Below are 22,912 nucleotides of genomic sequence, written 5' to 3'. Positions count from 1 at the left end.
GCCGATAAACAATCACAACCCAAAAGATAACTTTTCATTCTTGATTTAGCCCCTTTCACTTTTAGTTATTACTTGACCACATGGTTAGCGAACCAGGCAGCTATTCACCTCGTTAGACGGTAGTTATGACCCACTTTTAATTCCTAGCCCAATTGCCAGAACGGAGACACAGTATATAGTACCTTCAAAACATTAATGGGTGGGATAGAATTCACCTAAATATTAATTCAATTCAACAATGTTAGGTAACCAAAAAATTTTGTATAGCTTGGGTCAACTCATGATTTCAAGTCGTCTCGATTGCAAAGGATCCTTCCGTTTGCTTTTAGTATTTGCTTATATAAACCAATACTTTCAGTGCCAAGCTTCCATCCAATACATACTTCCTATTGAAAGAAAGAATTTGGTATAGTCACTAATAAGCAAATTCAGGCACACTATCTTTCACTTTCTGGTGGCCAAAATTATAGAAGGATCATCACAGTGTGAGGCTGCAGCATCTTGCTGTGAGTAAAATTGCACCTATCACTTTCTTACTAAGTTCTATACTACTGTTCATGTCTAATATTTATTTATTTATTTATTTATTATTTTGAAGCAATGGTTGTGCTGTTAAATCTACTGTCTTAGCAATATGTTCTCTTTTAACCTTTCATAGAGTTATCATCTTAATATTAGTGAAAAGTAAGATTCGGGGTGACGAGAAGTATAGGAAAACAACCAATTTTTTTTAACAATCTAAAAAATAAGTTAAAAAAAGGTTAATTTTAATTTTAAAAATTAAATTTTAAATTAATTAGATATAATATTTATTTTGAATTTGGCTTTTATTTATGTTTCATCTGTCAAATACAATTTTATATTTTAGTATTTTTGTGCTTATAAACAAATACAATCCAAAAGATAACAAGGCAATTCAAAGCTTTTAAATAGTAATTTATGAGTACAATTTTTATTATGATACAGTGAAGATAATATATATACCTAAAAATAATAAAAGTCTATGTGACAAGTAATATGTACTAGAGGTTGATTATACTTTTTAGTATTTATTAGATATTATAAATTGTGTAAGAAAAATATTTTATTTTGATATATTATATTTAATTATCGTTAAACATAGACATATTTTAAAATATTGATTTTAAATTTTTTCTACGTAAAATATTAGTGTTATTTTTTTAATCTATTTTAATGGTATATTAATTTGGTCACCTTTTACGTAAGTTATTTATTTCGTTTCAGTTCCGATGCAAATTATTCCTTAATAATAAAATTATTATAATTAAAATTTTATCCTTTTATCATGTAGAGATAATAGAAAAATAGTAGAAAACTAACACTTTTAGTAAAATAAAATAGAAAATTAATTATTATTGATTTAAATACAAGACAAAAGTAAAAAAAATCATTAGATATGGCTAAAATTTCAATTTGATTCGCACTAAAATCATTGGATTCAATATCCGTAATTTTTAACTTGGATCCATCCGCAAATGTGCGAATTGGATATCAGATATATTCGCAAAATACAAAAATATTTTTAAAAACTTATTTTTATTAAAAAAGTATCAATAAAATTCACTTTTCTATTCTTTTAAATATGTTTACTTTTAAAATAATATTAAACATATTTTTTTAAAATAATAAATTAAAATAATATAACATATATGATAATTATTAGTTGAAATAAAATATAAAAAAATATTTATTTTTTATTTTTTTAAATTAATTAGTGATTATTCAAATTTTATTTTTTTAAAATATAAAATTAATAATTATTAATTGTAGTTGTTTAACATTGATTGATTAGAAGTTGTTTACTTATACTTTTTCGTAATAATATTGATAATGAGATTTAGCTAGAAAGCAATACACTACCAAAGTGATTAGAGAGAAATAAATAAACATGCACTCATGTAGGTAGGGTGGTAGAGATAGGAAAAATACATAGAGCAGGAAAAAGAGAAGGTCATTAATTCATTATATTTGCTTTATTTACTACGACTAAATAAATTTTTACGCTAAGAATTTTCAAGTTTTCATGTTATCATCAAAAAGAAAAAAAAATCCATGAAATGAAATCATGCTAGCTAAAACCTTAAAAACCTTAGAACAAAAATATGAAATGATGATTATGAAATATCAAAAATATTATAGTATATGTGAAGAAAGTTAGTTATCACAGTAAGAGTTAATTAGTTATCCATGTTAAGAAAGGTAGTTATCAAGATTTCTGGTATGTAAGTCTTGCATGACAAGCATAGGATATATATACTTGTAGCATACAGAGCATAATGCACACAGAGAACTCATTTCAATTCTTTCTCTCTTCTCTTCAACCTTATTCAACATTCCTATACTAACAATAACCGTTATAGGAATAAAGTAAAGAAAAAACGTAGGTTAAAGAATTAGTACCTGTACCTAACCAAACTATATTACATTAATAAGGAATATGATCCAATCAGTGGCTAAGAGAATAGGGTTGAATTTTAGTCCCTTTTTTGTTGAGTAATATTTGTTGTTTTATAGAATGTTTCAGGAGAATTTTCTGCGTTTTGTCTCATAATTAGATACGAGATATTTTTTTAATTTTGTCTCCTTAACAACAGAAACTGAAATGGAGTAGAAGAGAAAGAGATAATCACACCAAGAAGTATCCTGGTTCAGCTGCTAAGTGCAATGCAACCTACGTCCAGTCTCCATCACAACAATGATAGAATTTCACTATAATCAAACAGATTACATACACCAATTCTTCCCTAAAAACTACCCATTCCTATATGGGACAAGTCCAGAATCTATCCCCAATCCTGAACTTGACTTGGTCACCTACCAAGCTTTCAACTCCTAAGTGCTAACCCAACTTGCAAGGGGATTCCCACAGAATCATGATACACAACACATAGATGTACAAAGGACCTCTAAGACACCTATGACTTTTTCTTTAATTTTGTACACTCTGCCTTTTTTCACTCACTGACTTTTTCTTACAAACCTTACACCGTTTGCCTTTTTCACCATGAGACTCAGAGAGACAAAACTACAGAAAATACAAAATGAAACATATTAAAGGAGAAGAACTTCTGTTAGCTTGGGTAGCTATAAGAACTCTGTGCTTACTCTCCTTGTCTCAAGTCTTGGCTGTTCACCTTTATTATAGAAGGGGAAGCTTCCAAGGTTGAAACGGTTCAACCGAGCCAACTTCTTCTTCTTCAATACCAAAACCGGTTCGGACAGAGAGAAGAGAGAGGGAACCGAAAGCAAAAACCAACATGCAATTACCTCTCTCTCATCCCTTCTCATCAAGGTTCATCAATCTTAGCCTTCCATCTTGACTTGGTCCCCAATAAGGATTTCTGACCCTTGATGAACGCTCGATCCTTGACAGCTCCATCTGTTCCATTTTTGCTTCCTCATTCACGTAGCTACAGTAGCTACCTTCTGTGATGGATGAACAAAAAGTAGAAACGAGGCATACCACATGGACCTTCTTCTCTGACCAAATTGGATTGCTACCATTTTTAGGCATGTAGATCTTAAGGCTTCTTCACCACATCTTGCCATTAGTGGTAAAGATCTCAGCCACACTATACTGTAGATCTTCCTTTTGCAAGGGCCATCATCACCTTAGCCGCTTGCTTCTTCCTAACTTCTATTTTCTTCTTCTGATTACTTACTTCTACCATCTTCTTCTCTAACACTGAAATGACCGAAATGAAGAGAGAGAAGAGAGAGAAGTGAGAAAAGCTTTCAATGGAAGTAAAGAAAGAAATTAAAATTAATTAAAACCCATTTTCTATCTCTCTAGCCTTGTAACGTGTGAAAAGTAAATGCCATCAAATCAATTTTAACTTTCTCTTTCATGTTACCAATACAATTAAACCAAGTTAATTAAACTTGAATTCCATCAAAGAGGAAAATTGGGTAACCGTGAAAAGCATGCACCATTACTTTCTTTCTTCTTCTAATTTTCGGACCAAGCCTTGTTGGTCTTATAACAAAGATTAATTGGGCTTGCTCATTAATTTTCTGGCCCAACTAACATATGAATAATTCAGCTATATGTCATGTAGAATATTTGTGCAAGACTGAATATATTTTCTTAACATATTTTGGGTTTTAAGTTGCTTTATACCCAATAATCAAGATTTGCACACAAAATAAAAATTATTAACTAAATAATTTAAAACTTTAAAAATAAATTAATAATTTTTAATATTTTTAATAATGTTTGATCATCACAGTGAACTTGAAGTTTTCCAAACTTAACAGAACATATTCAATTCTTTTCTTTGTTTGCATTCTTTTTTCCTTTTACAAATTATGTATATATAGTTGTTGGCTTCCTCCAATACTTAATCACTATCTTCAATCACTTTTGAAGGCTTTCAGATCTCTAGTAGTATTCTTTTGCCTCCTTTCATTCATTTTTTATGTTTCTCATTGACCTATACCATATGATATATGTACACAGTAATAGTAATGGATAATGCTAGTTAATCAATGAATTTTTTGAATAACATAAATAACAGGCTTTAAAATTAACCCAATTTAAATAAAACACACTTCACTCTAAATTACTCACCTAAATCTTAATATTAGATAACTATCTGCACACCTAGTAAATTGAATATCAGATATATCCATTGTTTATATTGTTTAATATTTTCATTATCTACCTATATTTTTCTAATAGTACTACATAGTTATATGTGCTTTTTTACATAGAAGAATTGATTGATGTTTTATCACTTTTTTATTTATACATCTATTTAAAAACTTTCTTTTAGGTATAAAAGGAAAATCTTAGATTTTATCTTCTCTTATTATTTATCACTTTTAGGTATATATATTACTGTGTTAGCAACTCTATAATTCTTAATCTTCACTGCAAGCAGAAATTTATCCTTGGACCGCCAAAATGCAAGGGAATAATAGCTTGAATAAACAATAATTGATGAGTAAATTAAACAAAAACTAAATTAAAGAACAAATTCTTTACTTCTATATGGTAGTATTTTTTTTTCCGTACCAGCCTCACATTTTCTTCTCTGTCATTTCTATATACTTATCAGTTTCCTTCACTCCTTCCTTGACTAATTCAATATCTTCATCAATCATTTTAAAGTATCATATTTTTATCATCCCTATTGAATTGAGCATTAATATCACTATCGCTCCCTTGTATCTTTCAACATACCAGGTATAATTAAACAATAGTACGATTGGAACACATGTTCTTTTTCTCCTAAATCTAATATCTAATAATAATTAGTAGGGCTGCTAAAGTAGGTTACCTATATAAAGTATAATGCATGCACAAATTTTTAATTTTATGTATTTGTATTCAAGTTTTGTATACTAATTTATTATGGAAAAGTATAAGTAACCAACAATATTTTTGAACAATGGGAATTAATATTTTTAGTCAAAATTTATCAGATTTGTAAACAGAATGTATACCTTTTCTGACAATACCGATTATACCTCTTTTTCCTTCTGATCATAGAAATTGAACTATGATAACTGTTAAAGATTGAGATTATAATTAATATATGTATTGCCCACAAATAAGTTAGGAAATCAAATAATTTCCTAACAAGTTATCCTCCCACGTTCTACATTGACTTGTTTTTAAATAGTTCTCGGATATATTCTTCGATTATTTTTCAATATGATATTTAGACAAAAAATTTTCATTTAAATTAATAATTTGATGCTTTTAATAAGGATATACCAAATTCTATCATGTGGAGTGATTTTTCAAAAAGAGACTACTTAAATTTGAGGTGTGTTACGTTATTATTGCCAAGACTCCTTTACAGATTCTAATTTAATTTGTATTCTTTCATTAATTTGATTAAAATTGTTGCTAGAGATATAATTATTTATATTGTCTTTTGTTATTTGTTTAAATTTTTGAGATGAATGATATAACAATTATTGTAATATATGTGATTATTCTTTTGAGCTTTGTATTGATATTATTGTTGCATTATTCAATTTCTGTCAATAATATATAATAATAAATTCGGTTAGGTAATCAACACGCACCCAACCAACTAACTAACTACTAACCAACTTGTCATCAATTAGTAATTTTGATTTTTTAAATTGTCATTAATTAGTAATTATTTAAATTTTAATTTTTAAAAAATACAAAATTAATAATTATCAATTACAGTTGTTTAATATTAATTGATTAGAAGTTATTTACTTATACTTTTTCATAATAATATTGATAATGACATTTTGCTAGAAAGCAAAACACTACCAAAGTGATTAGAGAGAAATAAATAAACATGCACTCATTGTTAGTATAATCATTCTGCATCTCTACTCATTCTATCCATCATCTAGAAGTCACAAGTATTAGCAAGTAGTTAGGCCAGCTCAGCAAAGTTTGTTACAGCTGTTAGCCCCACAACCAACTTGTATCACTCACACACTCTGCACCCAAAACAACTGATATAAGTATCACTCACTGATTCTGTATCAAACTAATGTTTCTAATCACAATGCAACGTTCTTCTTCTCCCCTTTCTCTCTGTTCTCTCCTTTCTCTCTGTTCTCTTCACACATCTAGCACACTCACTCTGTGATTGTTGCTCAATCACTAGCTACTGATACCTTACATGGTATCAGAGCTTCGGTTCAAGATCCATGGAAAACTCAGTGTCTTCCGCCTCACAAAACCAGGAAAATCGAGCTTCACAGTCGCAATCAATAACAATGGCGTCCATAGCAAACTTTCCAGCAACAATTAAGCTAGATGAAGACAACTTCAAAGCTTGGAAGCGCCAAGCACTAGCATGTGTCAAAGCCAATAGACTCCACAGTCACATCACTGCTCTATCGATTCCAAGTAGATTCAATTCCGATCAAGACAAGATTGAAGGAAAAGTTTCACAAGAATTTGAAGAGTGGGAACAGCGTGATGAATGCCTAGTAGCTTGGATGCTCTCTGCTATGAATGAGGTCTTTGTGAACAAGGTTGTGGAATATGAGTATGCGCATGAAATTTGGACGGCACTTGATGAATACTTCACAGCCAGACTCAAATCCAAGATCAGAATGTTAAAGGCGCAGTTAAAGATGATCAAGAAGCAAGGTGCACCAGCAATGGAGTACATTTCCAAGATCAACAAGGTAACCAACTCCCTAGCTGCTCTTGGCGCTCCACTGTCAAAGGAAGAACACATTGAAGCTGCTTTACAAGGTTTGGATGAAGATTTCAGTGCTTTCATCACCATGGTTAACTCCAGAATAGATCACATGACCATTAGTGAGTTTGAGTCGCAACTATTTGCTCAAGAGGAAGTAAATGAAAGATTCCGAAAGCCTGATCTAACTATGGTTCATGCAAATCTTGCTCAAAAGGAACAAGGTGCAAGCAAAGCCAAAGATGAATATGCAGGAGAAGAACCCTATGGAAACTACAAAAACTATGGCAGAGGACAACCGGGCAGAAGAGGAAGAGGAAGAAGCTTCAGAGGGGGCAGGTCATGGTGGCAAGGAAATCGGCCTCAGTGTCAACTATGTGGGAGAATCGGTCACACAGTTTGGGAATGCTTCCACAGATTCAACCAGAACTACCAAAACCCTCATTTTCAAACCACCAACAATGGTCCTCCTCCACCTACTGTTGGCTTCCATTAGCACCCTCACTTAATCAATTCACCAGTACAGCAACCAGGAAACTCACATCACACTAGTCAAGGTCAAGGTCCTCCTCCTCAGGCTTTGCTTGCGTCCAACAACTGTTCAGACCAGGGGTGGTATCCGGACTTAGGAGCATCACACCATATCACCTTCGATCAAATGAACCTGGTCAACAGCTCAGAATATGAAGGACCTGAACAAGTATTTGGAGGTAATGGCAAAGGTATGAGTATTGCTAATATTTGGAGGTCTATTATGCATGCATCTATGTCCAAAAAGTTTTTCAAACTTCAGAATTTGCTTCATGTTCCAAATATCTCAAAGAACCTTGTGAGTGTCTCTAAGTTTGCACTAGACAATGGAGTATTCTTTGAATTCTGGCCTTACTTATGTGCTGTGAAATGCCAGGAATCCAAGAAAATCCTGCTCCAAGGCAGACTTAGCAATGATCTATATAAGTTTGATGATGTATAAATCTCAAGGCCAGTCAAAAAATCTGGTAAAGCTCAAGCACATGTAGCTGAGCAGAAAAAGAAAGATTACACACACATTGCAAAAACAGAAAATAAAGAGCAACAAAAAGCAATAGAACAGAAAGAAGTAGCAATAATAAATCCAGAAAAAGAAAAGCAAGGCTGCAATAAGCTCAGTATCAGCAATAGGTGTAGCAGCAATGTTAATAGATGTAGCAGCAATGTTGACATTAAAATTGGTGATTCTTGTGTAAACTCAGCTGATAGCAATGAATACAGTTGTATGCATTTACCTATTTTTGTCTCTCCTGTATCTATGTCCAAAAGTAGTTCAATTGTGCTTTCTGATGCTGCTATTAAAAATCCTAATGCCTCCACTCGTGTAATTTCGGGTACAATATTGCATCCTGAAGTTAACACTACAAATAAATTTTCTGCTTTACTTACAAAAGCCAAATCTGATGCTCTCACTAACACCAATACTTCCATTTATGTTGATGCCAACACAAACAGAACCAAAAACCACTCTTGTACTACTGCCTCTGATGCAGATAGAGCCAATTACACCAGCAGCCATTCTCCATCCACCTCAACTTCAGAATCCACTCCCATAGACTATACTGGTACCAAAGGTACAAAACCCCTTCCCTACATAAATTCCTACTCACCCAAAAAGGAAACCCACACCAGCAACCTTTTACCCCCAAAAGACAGTCAAACCAGTACACACCCCAGCAGCAATTCATTATCAAGAGCCAACCAAATCAGCAGCCATTCTCTGTCCACCTCAACAAATAAACTTTCTGCTTTACTTACAAAAGCCAAATCTGATGCTCTCACTAACACCAATACTTTCATTTATGTTGATGCCAGCATAAACAGCACCAAAAACCACTCTTGTACTACTGCCTCTGATGCAGATAGAGCCAATTACACCAGCAGCCATTCTCCATCCACCTCAACTTCAGAATCCACTCCTATAGACTATACTGGTACCAAAGGTACAAAACCCCTTCCCTACATAAATTCCTACTCACCCAAAAAGGACACCCACACCAGCAACCTTTTACCCCCAAAAGACAGTCAAACCAGTACACACCCCAGCAGCAATTCATTATCAAGAGCCAACCAAATCAGCAACCATTCTCTGTCCACCTCAACCAATCACCCTTCACCCACACAAGACAGCCAAACCAGTAACACCTCATCCTCCGCCTCAGCCACCCTTGACCTTTGGCACAAAAGACTTGGCCACCCCTCTCACACCATCACCAAAGCCATCCTCAGCAGCCAAAAAATTCCCTTTTGCACCACAAAAACCATTCCCCCTGTAACTCCTGTGTCATCAACAAAATTTACCAACTTCCCTTTCCTTCCTCTCAAACTCAATACACACAGCCTCTAGACCTAGTGTTCTCTGACCTCTGGGGTCCTTCCCCACAGCCGAGCAAGTCAGGTTTTCGTTACTATGTTTGCTTCATCGATGCCCACAGCCGATACACCTGCACCTATCTCCTAAACACCAAAAATCAAACCTTCACAGCCTTTCTCCAATACAAAGCCATGATAGAAAAACGAACCGGCCAAACTATCAAAGCTCTCAAAACAGACCATGGTGGGGAATATCTTTCCAACATTTTTCAACAGTACCTTAGAGACCAGGGAATTCATCATAGACTCACCTGTCCACATACACACCAACAAAATGGATGTGTTGAGCACAAGCACCGCCACTTAACCGAAACTGCCCTCACCCTTCTCTCTCAAGCCTCCATGCCTCTCTCCTTCTGGGATGAAGCCATTCTAACCTCTACCTACCTAATAAACAGACTTCCCACACCAGTACTAAAGCTAAAATCCCCACTAGAAGTACTCTTCAACACCCCACCAAACTATACCCTGCTAAAACCCTTTGGTTGCCTGTGCTATCCCTGGCTCAGACCCTACAATAAACACAAATTTGACCATAAATCAACAAAGTGCATTTTCCTAGGCTACACCTCTGACCACAAAGGCTACAAGTGTCTATCCCCATCAAGAAGAATCTACACAGCCAGAAATGTCATCTTTAGTGAACAAGAGTTTCCGTACCCAACCCTCTTCCTCAACCAACCCCAACCCAACCCTACCCAACACTCCACCACTGTCCCTCCGACCACATACACCTTTCACCCTCCTTACTTGTCAAACATGCATAATATGCCTCCCTCTAATACTAATACTGTATCTCTATCTTTACCTTCTATGCCTGTTGAAGTCCCTAATGTTGCTGAAGCAAGTACTAACAATGTTGAAAATGCAGATTCAGTTGAAACTGTCCCTTTGCAGGTGGTGATCGGGCAAACTGTGTAGCCTTCCAGTGCTGCACTTCAACCCTCATCCTCTCAATCTCCCAATCCTGCCCTTGCTGAAACAGCTACTCAAAACAGGCACCACATGCAAACCAGGAGCAAAAGTGGAATTTTCAAGCCTAAGGTGCTAACTGCAGTAATGAATCCTGCAGTATGCCACAATCACAAGGCCTGAAATCTCCTTCTCAGTAAATAAAGTAGCCCAGTTCCTTCACAATCCTCTTGAGTCCCACTGGAAAGCAGTGAAAAGAATCCTCAGGTACCTGGCAGGAACCACAGAGTATGGTCTAAGATTCAGTAAATTCACAGGCTTCAGGATCTATGGCTTTTGCGACTCTGATTGGGCCAGTGACATTGATGACCGCAAGTCAACCAATGGGTATGGCATTTACCTTGGCTCAAACTTGGTATCCTGGGCCAGCCGAAAGCAAACAGCTGTATCAAAGAGCAGTACCGAAGCTGAATTTCGAGGGATTGCAGATGCAGTGACTGAAATTGTCTGGCTTCAGAATCTTCTCAGTGAAATCAGAATTTTGTGCTCAACCAAACCAGTAGTATACTGTGACAACCAAAGCGCAGTTCTGCTCTCTGCCAACCCAATTCTGCACAATAAATCCAAGCACTTTGCTCTCAACCAATCTTTTGTTCGAGACTATGTAACTAGAAAAGAAATATTTGTTAAGCATATCCCAGCTCAAGACCAACTAGCTGACACCCTAACAAAACCTCTCTCAGCCTCAACCTTTACCAAATTCAGGAGCCTGCTTAGAGTCTTCAACACAACATCATCATAGGCCCTCGGTTTGAGGGGGCGTGTTAGTGTAATCACTCTGCATCTCTGCTCACTCTATCCATCATCTAGAAGTCACAAGTATTAGCAAGTAGTTAGGCCAGCTCAGCAAAATTTGTTACAGCTGTTAGCCCCACAACCAACTTGTATCACTCACACACTCTGCACCCAAAACAACTGATATAAGTATCACTCACTGATTCTGTATCAAACTAATGTTTCTAATCACAATGCAACGTTCTTCTTCTCCCCTTTCTCTCTGTTCTCTCCTTTCTCTCTGTTCTCTTCACACATCTAGCTCACTCACTCTGTGATTGTTGCTCAATCACTAGCTACTGATACCTTACACTCATTATAGCAAGAAAAAGAGAAGATCATTATATTTGCTTTATTAATTACTACGACTTACTAAATTTTTACGCTAAGAATTTTCAAGTTTTCATGTTATCACATCAAAAGGAAAAAAAAAAAAAGAAGAAATCCATGAAATGAAATCATGCTAGCTAAAATGTCATTTATTTTTCCATACTTGTCAGGAAAACTTAAAAACCGTAGAGCAAAAATATGAAAGGATGATTATGAAATATCAAAAATATTAGAGTATATGTGAAGAAAGTTAGTTATCACAGTAAGAGTTAATTAGTTATCCATGTGAAGAAAGTTAGTTATCAAGATTTCTGGTATATAAGTCTTGCATGCATGACAAGCATAGAATATATATACTTGTAGCATACTCATTTCAATTCACTACTCTCTCATTCTCTTTCTCTCTTCTCTTCAACCTTATTCAACATTCCTATACTAACAATAACCGTTATAGGAATAAAGTAAAGAAAAAACGTAGGTTAAAGAATTAGTACCTAACCAAACTATATTACATTAATAAGGAACATATTCAATTCTTTGCTTTGTTTGCATACTTTTTTCCTTTTACAAATTATGTATATATAGATGTTGGCTTCCTCCAATACTTAATCACTATATTCAATCACTTTTGAAGGCTTTCAGATCTCTAGTACTATTCTTTTGCTTCCTTTCATTCATTTTTTGTGTTTCTCATTGACCTATACCATATGATATATATACACAGTAATAGTAATGGGTTATACTAGGTAACCAATTATTTTCTTGACATGAATAATGGGTCTTAAAATTGACCAAATTCAAGTAAAATACATTACATTTTAAATTACTCACCTAAATCTTAATGTTAGAATAACCATCCGCATACTTAGTAAATTGAACATTCGATATATCTATTGTTCACATTGTTTAATATTTTTATTATCTACCTATACTTTTCCAATAGTAATACATAGTTATATGTGCTTTTTTACGTAGAAGAATTGAATGATGTTTTATCACTTTTTTATTTATAGATCTATTTAAAAACTTTCTTTTAGGTATATAAAAGGAAAGTCTTAGATTTTATCTTCTCTTATTTTTTTTTATCACTTTTAGGTACATTACTGTGTTGAGGAACCTATAATTCTTAATCTTCACTGCAAGCAGAAATTTATCCTTGGACCATAAATGTAAGGGAATAATAGCTTGAATAAACAATAATTGATGCATAAATTAAACAAAAACTAAATTAAAGAACAAATTCTTTACTTCTATATGATAATATTTTCTTCTCCGTGCCAGCTTCACATTTTCTTCTATGTCATTTCTATATATTTACTAGTTTCCTTCACTCCTTCCTTAACTAATTCAATATCTTCATCAATCATTTTAAAGTATCATATTTTCATCATCTCCATTGAATTGAGCATTAATATCACTATCGCTCCCTTGTATCCTTCAACATACCAGGTAATTAAACAATAATACGATTGGAACACTTGTTCTTTTTCTCCTAAATCTAATATCTAATATAATGCATGCACAAATTTTAATTTTATGTATTTGTATTCAAGTTCAAATTTATTATTTATATATGTATGTTGTGTTGGTTAAGTATTGGTCAAAATTTATGAGATTTGCAAACAGAATGTATACCTTTTCTGACAAGACCGATTATACCTCGCTCTTTTTCCTTCGATCATAGAAATTGAACTATAATAACTGTTAAAGATTGAGCTAGCCAATTATGTCCATAATTAACTTGTAGACAAAGGGTTGGCTTTTATCAATCATTATCGGTTCTTACCTTTTTTTTTAAGAGAACCATTTAGATAAAGACGCTTAAAACGTCTTTTTTTAAAGATATTTTTTAATAATTAAAATTTAATACATATAATTAATTAAACCATGTTATTTTTGTCAAAATTAGATCAGATAAATTAATTTTGACCAAAAAATCGATGAACTAGANTTACTAAAAATTATCTTTAAAAAAATACGTTTTAAACATATTTATCTTAGTGGCTCCCTTAATTGGATCCGGTGGTTATATTATTAGCATGCATGCACGTGAATAGATACATGGAGAATGATGTAGCAATAGAGCTTGAAGCAATGCTGGAGAAGGCACAACCTTTGTTTACAACCGAAAGCTGCTGCATCTACAAAGTGCCTCATCAATTCCGTCAATCAAACGAAGACGCATACACCCCAGTGCTTGTTTCAATTGGCCCTCTGCATCACGGAAATTCTAGATTGGTAACCATGGAAGGACACAAACAGGTTTATTGTCAACATTTCATTCAAAGATCGGAGGCAAGTTTGACCGATTTGATGAGTTGCGTGCAACAGTTGGAACCACAAATTCGTGCATGTTACTCGGAGAAGATCGATCTCACGGTGGATGAATTGGTGAAGGTGATATTCATAGATTGTTGTTTCGTAATTGAGCTTTTCCTCGGAGATGAATGGGTGATAAATGATGTCATCCCTTCAAAATCTTGGATGGCTTATCGGGTAATGCAAGATTTGATATTACTTGAGAATCAGGTTCCTTTTTTTGTCTTTGAGAAGATATACAATCTAGCTTTTGCTTCTCGTTTAAATGGTGCTGAATTCCCTTCATTTATGAGGCTTGCTTTTGGTATATTTAAAATTCACAACCACCAAGGAGTGTCGCCACCTTCGAATGGTAGAACTATAGCACACTTCACTGATCTGCTTAGATACTTGTACTTGCCACCATCTCATAGAATACCTTCAAGGAACCCTGGATCGTTAGTTCTTGGTCACAGTGCATCTAAGTTAGTTGAAGCAGGAGTCAAGTTCTCAGTAAATAAACCATGGCACGGCATTGGCATACTAGACCTGGAATTTGAACATGGTATTCTTAAAATTCCGCATATTGAAGTAGATGATTTCACTGAAGTTAGGTTGAGGAACATTGTGGCCTTGGAGCAGTGTCACTATCCTGATGACCACTACATCACTGACTACGTTAGCTTCCTTGCTGGACTTGTCAACAGGGACAAGGATAAGGATGTCCTCATCAACGCTGGAATAATTGAGAGTATAGTAAGTGGTAATGACACTTCAGTGGCTAAGCTATTCAGCGATGTTGATAAAAATACTATAGTGTCAAATGTTAATGATAGTTATCTCAAAATTTGTGATGATTTGAAAGCTTACTATAAGCATCCTTGCCACACTAAAATGGCAACTCTCAGACGCGATTATTTTACCACTCCATGGAAGACAGCAGCTTCCATCGCTGGAATTGTATTACTCCTTCTTACTTTTGTTCAGACTATATGTTCTATTCTCCAAGTTTAATAAGTAGTACTAAGGCTACCACATAACCACATGCATTCACAAAAGGCTACTTAAATTTGAGGTGTGTTAATTATTATTGCCAACACTCTATGACAGATTTTAATTTGTATTCTTTCATTAATTTAAGATTGTAATATATGTTACTACTCTTTTTGAGTTTGTAATTTATATATATTATTATTGTTGCATTCCATTTTAATTTGTCAATAATAATTAGATTTAGCTAGAAAGCAAAACAAAACACTACCAAAGTGATTGGAGAAACAAATAAACATGCGCCTTACTCGGAGAAGATGAGATCAATCTCACGGCGGATGACTTTCGGGAAGGTGATATATATTGATATTCTTAATTGAGCTCTTCCCAGGAGCTGAGTGGACAAAGTATGATGTTTTCTTCTCAAAATATTACAACTTACAAGTCTCACATATTTTAAATATAAGGTCTCTAAATAGTTTATAAATGAAAATTTTTATTTCACAAATTAAATTTTAAAGTTAAAATTGATTCACTCAATCTCAAAGTTAATATAACTTATAATTTAATAGATTATATTATGTATGTATACACTAAAATCAACTACAAATATATTGTTAGACTTAGATTTTGAACATGATATTCTCACTCTAATATGACTATACCTTTGGTGAATTGAATATGATGATTATGGTCTATCTACAAATCAGGGAATGATTAGTGGCAAAGTTTTGACCTCCTTAATAACTTCTATCCTAAAATGAGTTCCAACAATCTTCACTGCAAATTTATCTGATCCATGGACCACCAAAATGCAAGGGAATAGCTTGAATAAACAAAGAATATAGATTTAGCTAGCTAAATTTGTCCATAACTTGTAGAGAAAAGGTTCATGCGTGCATGGCTTTCATTAATTATTATCATTTCTATAACCTTTCTTTCTTTCTGGTGGCGCTCATGCACGTACATATATATATATAGATATATGGAGAATCATGTAGCTAAAGAGTTGGAAGCAATGCTGAAGGAGACACAACCTTCGTTTACAACCAAAAGCTGCTGCATCTACAAGGTGCCCCATGAAATCCGTCAATTTAACGAAGATGCATACACCCCAGTACTTGTTTCTATTGGCCCTCTTCATCACGGGAATTCCAGACTGGTAACCATGGAAGGTCACAAACAGGTTTATTTCCAACACTTGGTTGGAAAATCGGAGGCAAGTTTGAGTGATTTGGTGAGTTGCGTGCAACAGTTGGAACCACAAATCCGTGCATGTTACTTTGAGAATATCGATCTGACAGCGGATGAGTTGGTGAAGGTGATATTCATAGACTGTTGTTTCATAATTGAGCTTTTCCTCAGAAGTTATGAGCACAAGACAGAGGATGATGTTACCCTCCCAAAAGATTGGAAGGAGCTTCGAGTGAGATATGATTTGATATTACTTGAGAATCAGGTTCCTTTGTTTGTTGTTGAGAAAATATACAATGTTGAGTCTGCAGCGGAATTTTGACTTCTAATAGCTACAAAGTAATATGAAATTGAACACTACTCACAATAATGCACTCGCTATATAATTACTAAAGAGAAAAAAAAAGGAAAGAAAATGAATAATTGCTAAGGATATGTGAATTCCTTTAATTTTACTTTTTTTTTTGATTGAATACATTTCTGCTGCAGCTGTTGTAATGCATGTGCATTTTCTCGCTGAATTTCCTCATGATCAAGTTCATCCTCTGCGTCATCTCGAGTAGCATTAGGATGCTCCACCTGAACATTACTAGAGTCTATTTGTTGGTATTTAGACTCTATCTCCACCACTTGAGTATTTGAAGTTTTTCCAACATCACCATCATCTGGCACCATATCTTTAGACAAAGCTACCATAGATCGTTCATCAAAGGTAACATCCCTGCTAATTACAAACTTAGAATCATTTACACTCCAAAGGCGATAACCTTGAACCCCTCTTGGATACCCCAAAAAGATTGCCTTCTTTGCTCTATCATCAAGCTTATTATCTTTGACATGATAATAGGCTGTGCATCCAAAGACTCTGAGTTTCTCGTAATCTGCATGTTCCCCTGACCACACCTTATAAGGTGTGTTTTTATCTAGAGAAGAATGTGGGGATCGATTCACTATGTAGCAAGCTGTAGCAACTGATTCTGCCCACCATTCTCTGCCTAACCCGGAATTAGAGCGCATACACCTTGCCTTCTCAAGTAGCGTACGATTCAGTCATTCGGAGACTTCATTCTATTGTGGTGTTTCTCTAACTGTCCAGTGTCTTGCAATGCCTTCTCGGTCACAGAACTCCTTGAAAGCCCCATCCGTGTACTCTCACAATAATGCACTCGCTATATAATTACTAAAGAGAAAAAAAAAGGAAAGAAAATGAATAATTGCTAAGGATATGTAAATTCCTTTAATTTTACTTTTTTTTTTGATTGAATACATTTTGATTTCACTCATTTATATAGTTTCCTAACTTCTATAAATAAAATAGTTTCCTATAAACGCTCTTTAACTCCACCAATTTCTCCAACTTCTCTCTTCCATCCTTTGTTTGCCTCCTTTGTTTTCTCTCTTCCGTTCTTTTATTCTCACATACAATCTAGCTTTTGCTTCTCGCTTAGATAGTGGTCGATTCCCTTCATTTATGTGGCTTGCTGCTGACATATATTTTTCATATTTCAACACACAACGAGTGTTATTACCAGCAGCTGGTAGCACCATAGCACACTTCACTGATCTGCTTAGATACTTCCATTTGCCACCATCTCATAGAATACCTTCAAGGAACCTTGCACCGTTTGTTCTTGGTCACAGTGCATCTGAGTTAGTTGAAGCAGGACTGGAGTTCCAAGTAAATAAATCAAGTCATGGCATACTTGACTTGGAATTTGAACATGGTATTCTTAAAATCCCACACGTTACAGTGCATGATAGGACTGAAGTTTGGTTGAGGAACATTGTGGCTTTGGAGCAGTGTCACTATCCTCGTCATCACTACATCACTGACTACGTTAACTTCCTTGCTCAACTTGTCAACACAAACAAGGATGCGGATGTCCTCATCAAAGCTCGAATAATTCATAGTGATATAAGTGGTAATGACACTTCAGTGGCTAAGTTATTCAGAGATGTTGATAAGAATAATATACTGATAAATTATAATGTCAATTGTGTCAAAATTTGTGATGATTTGAATGCTTTCTACAAACATCCCTGCCGCACTAAAATAGCGACTCTGAGACGCGATTATTTCACCACTCCATGGAAGACAGCAACTTCTATTGCTGGAATTGTATTGCTCCTTCTTACTGTTATTCAGACTGTATGTTCCATTCTCCAGCTTCATTCTTAAATAACTAGTATTAAGGCTACTACTATAGCCACCTGCATTCACAAAAGAGGCTACTTAAATTGGAGATTTGCTAGTTATTATATTATTGCAACACTCTATTACGGATTCTAATTTAATTTGTATTCTTTCATTAATTTGTTGTCATGAATGATATCATGACAATTATTGTAATATATGTGACTACTCTTTTGAGCTTTGTATTGATATTATTGTTGCATTATTCAATTTCGTAAATAATATATAATAATATTGATAATGAGATTTAGCTAGAAAGCAAAACACTACCAAAGTGATTAGATAGAAATAAATAAACATGCACTCATATAGGTAGGCGGTGGTAGAGAATAGAGATAGGAAAAATACATAGAGCAAGAAAGAGAGAAGGTCATTATATTTGCCTTATTTACTATGACTCACTAAATTTTTACGCCAAGAATTTTTTAGTTTTCATGTTATCATCAAAAAGAAAAAAAAAAAAGGAAAAAAAGAAGAAATCCATGTAATGAAATCATGCTAGCTAAAATGTCATTTATTTTTTCCAAACTTGTCAGGAAAAATTAAAAACCTTAGAGCAAAAATATGAAAAGATGATTATGAAATATAAAAAATATTAAAACATAGATATTACATCTAACTCAAAATTTTAAGATAAAAAATTAATAGTCTGTCATCTTATAAATTTTTCATTTTTTGTTATTTTCTTTAATATAGAACTAATTTCATACATACACTACTCCTCACACTTGCAACATTAACACGCAGTTTAGGAGTATTAGAGTATATGCGAAGAAAGTTAGTTATCACAATAAAAGTTAGTTAGATTTCTGGTATGTAAGTCTTGCATGACAGCATAGGATATATATACTTGTTATCAATTCACTACGTACTCTCTCATTCTCTTCTTGGTTCTCTTTCTCTCTTCTCTTCAACCTAATTTAATATTCCTATACTAACAATAAGTAAAGAAAAAACGTAGGTTAAAGGATTACTTGTACCTAACCAAACTATATTACATTAAGAAGTAACATATTCAAGTCTTTGCTTCCTTTGCATTCTTTTTTCCTTTTACAAATTATGTATATATAGTTGTTGGCTTCCTTCAATACTTAATCACTATCTTCAATCACTTTTGAAGGCTTTCTGATCTCTAGTACTATTCTTTTAATTTGCTTCCTTTCATTCATTTTTTATATGTTTCTCATTGAGCCATACCATATGATATATGTACACAGTAATAGTAATACATAGTTATATGTGCTTTTTTCCATAGAAGAATTGAATGATGTTTTATCACTTTTATATTACATCTATTTAAAAACTTTCTTTTAGGTATAAAAGGGAAGTCTTAGATTTTATCTTCTGATATGTTTATCAATATTTTTAATATAAAAAATACGTATATATTAGAATATATTTCTCTCATCTTTTACATATTTATTCAATATAATTCACTCCTCTATCAAATTCTAAAAAGTCAATAACTTTCAACAACAATAGTTGACTGACACACATAAATTAGCATATGAACATAGATTAATAGAAAGCATCTATAGACATAAACAAAGATAAATTATCCAAAAATAATGTAAATTCCTAATTTATTGAGTTATAATGTATTTATAATTTGCCACAATAAATTCACCTTTTAAAATTTACCGTGGTATTTTTTTATAATTTATCCCTATTGATGGATTATTTTTGAAGTTTTATTTAAAAAATACAATTCATTTCCGGATTTGATTTAAAAAAAATGAACTTGAACAAAAAATGAACTGGAACCCGGTACTCTCACACTTTTACTTCAATAAAAAAATGAACTTGAACAATCTTCACTGAAAAATTATTCTTGAACTACCAAAAATGTAATGGAATACCTTGAATAAAGAATTGGTACGTATGCAAAAACTATCAACATCAATAATGTCAATAACCAAATAGTGCACTTCACTGATTTGTGTAAATACTGCATTTTAAAACAACGATTGACCTTGTGAAAGAAAACATAAACACTTGTTCTTGGTCACAGTGCATCTGGTTACTTGAAGCAGGATTGAAGTTTCAAGTAGTAAATAAATCAAGTCCTATTGACATACTAGACTTTGAAATTTGAACATGGTGTTCTTACAATCCCGCATATTACTGTAGATGATTTCACTGAGATTTGGTTGAGGAACATTGTGGCTTTGGAACAGTGTCATTATCCTGATGAACACTACATCGCTGACTATGTTAACTTCCTCAAACAACTTGTCTACTCAAATAGGGATGCAGATGTCCTCATCAAAGCTGGAATAATTCAGAGTGATGTAAGTGGTAGTGATAAACATATTCTATTGGAAAATTATAATGTTAATTATCTCCAAATTTGTGATGATTTGAATGCTTACTACAAACATCCTTGCAACACTAAAATGGCAACCCTGAGACGCGATTATTTCCCCACTCCATGGAAGACAGCAGTTTCCATTGCTGGGATTATATTGCTCCTTCTTTCTGTTATTCAGACCGTATGTTCTATTCTCCAAGTTAAATAACTAGTAGCTACAAAAAAAAGGCAAGGGCAAGCTATTCATGAGTTTCTGAAGGTGGTTGATTCAATAATCTACTTAAATTTGAATTGTCTTAGTTATTATATTATTGCCAAGACTCCATGGCATATTTTAATTTTTTTGTCATTAATTTAATTAACATTGTATAACATATGTGACAACTCTTTTAATTTGAGCTTTGTAAATTGTAATTGATATATTATTGTTGTGTTCCATATCTATTCTTAATATATAAAAGTAGGTAGATAGGTTTATCCACATTATTTTTAAGTTATATCTCTTCTTCTACTAACACCATATCAACACCAACGCTTACTTGGTAAAATTTTAGAATCCACGACTCAAATCTTGTCAAATCAACTTTTATTTTCACATAAAAAAACACAAAAAACAACTAAAAAACACAATAAAAACCAACAAATTAACTTTTTCCAAATCAATCCTTATTTCTAAAACAACAAAAACACAAATTAACATTTACTCCAACAAAAAGCTCTCAAAACCAAAGAGCTTATTACCTTTCTCAAACCCTCACCCTCTTAGCACCTCTCTGTACCAAGATCCTATTTCCTCCATCCTCTTCCGGTCCCATCCTATTTTCTCCATCCTCTTTTGGTCCCATGAGCCATTGTTTTTTCCTCAAAACAAATTGTACATCGCGATGTCCATCTCCGGCGGAGCCGCATTGCATAAATTGCAGAAACCAAGGCAAACTCCATTCCTCCTCTTGCGGTTTCCCTGCCAGAGCTCGATTCTGGGTCTCAGACCAACGTCACCATTCGGCGCCGCCAACGTAGGAAATTTGTCTCAGGTATCTTCCTAAAGATTTTTAACTTTGCCGTTTACTCTTCTCATTGTTCAATATCATTTTCAATAGCCCTATTTATTTGTTATAAATAATAACATTTTAATTGTGAACTCATTGCAAGTAGCACAAGTTTATGTATTCCTCTTTTGTAAATCATAATAATAATAATTATAAAAAATTTCAATTACAAATATTCAAATTCTACAACTTATACATATTAAGACTCTTACTACTCTTCATTTCTTAATCTCTCATACTAATGGTAAAAAATTTCTTAAATTTAATATAACATTTTTATATGTTTTTCATTCTCATTCATTTATTTTTTTTAATTATTTACAAACAAAAAAACCGCAAGAAAAGACAAAGTGTAGCCATTAATGCAAATCGAAAAAAAAAGGAGTTTTGTATAACTCTAATATAAATAACCTGTTCTTTAAAATATTTTTAATATAACATTTATTAAAATATACTATATAGTATAAATAATCTACCTCTCCGCATTGCGCGAGTCTCACTCTAGTTGTCAATAATCTATTATATATCTCTAATTTTAAGGCCAAAATGTGTCACATATCATTCTTTCATTGCAATTGAAATTAAATTTTTCTCTTTAAAATTAAAGAACTCTCCCCTCTTCTCTCTTGAATTCCTTTCTCTATCTCTCTCATTTCTTCACTCACTCTATCTCTCTTATATATCATTATCAATGACTAATTACGAATTTGACAATCAAAATATACAACATAACATTCTCTAATTTATTTAAATTAAATTAAAATTGAAATTGAAATATAGCTATATTATATATTATATTTATATATTACTAACTAATTTAATAACTAAAATGTGTCACATGACACTCTCTTATTAAAATTTAGAGAAAATATTTTTCTCTAAAATTAGTAAACATCCTTCTTATATTTTCAGATATAAAAATATACATGTTAAATTCTTTTAGACAACAAATGTTAAAATTAAGTAAAAAAATTAAACTATTTCATTTGAAAATAATAACTAAAAAACTTATTATTTAATTTTGTTTAAGAATTTAGCCGACGGGAACTTTTGTCGCTTACGATCATTTTATAAAAATAGTTTAATGCTATAAATTTTTTGTGTCATAATCTATAATACCAGGATCGACGTAATTTTAAAAGATTTATATTCCCGTAATATTATTATGGGTAAAAATACTAATATATAATAATATTAAGAAGATTTAGCTAGAAAAGAAAAAAAAACT

General features: G+C 33.1%; 2 protein-coding genes across 5 annotated transcripts in view; both read left to right on the top strand.

Moving 5' to 3' along the window:
• Positions 1-15,077, top strand: part of LOC107606533 (UPF0481 protein At3g47200-like) — a 19,737-nt gene extending 4,660 nt beyond the window's left edge. The window contains exons 1-3 of one of the 4 annotated variants that reach the window (XM_021106983.1): positions 7-506; positions 12,744-12,817; positions 13,706-15,077. In XM_021106983.1, the coding sequence (XP_020962642.1) occupies positions 13,710-14,960 (1,251 nt within the window). In that variant the 5' untranslated portion in view covers positions 7-506; positions 12,744-12,817; positions 13,706-13,709 and the 3' untranslated portion in view covers positions 14,961-15,077. Of the gene's footprint in view, positions 1-6; positions 507-12,743; positions 12,818-13,705 lie in introns of those variants that run through there. The other 3 variants (XM_021106984.1, XM_016308586.2, XM_021106982.1) reach the window with 3 other exon arrangements.
• Positions 15,922-18,335, top strand: LOC107606534 (UPF0481 protein At3g47200-like). The gene is made up of 2 exons (XM_021106738.1): positions 15,922-16,447; positions 17,561-18,335. Exons 1-2 carry the CDS (start codon positions 15,922-15,924, stop codon positions 18,307-18,309), a joined length of 1,275 nt encoding a protein of 424 aa, XP_020962397.1. The 3' UTR covers positions 18,310-18,335.

This window comes from Arachis ipaensis, chromosome B07 (genome assembly GCF_000816755.2).
Source record: "Arachis ipaensis cultivar K30076 chromosome B07, Araip1.1, whole genome shotgun sequence".
NCBI lineage: Eukaryota > Viridiplantae > Streptophyta > Magnoliopsida > Fabales > Fabaceae > Arachis > Arachis ipaensis.
This window is presented reverse-complemented; position numbering and strand designations above follow the sequence as displayed.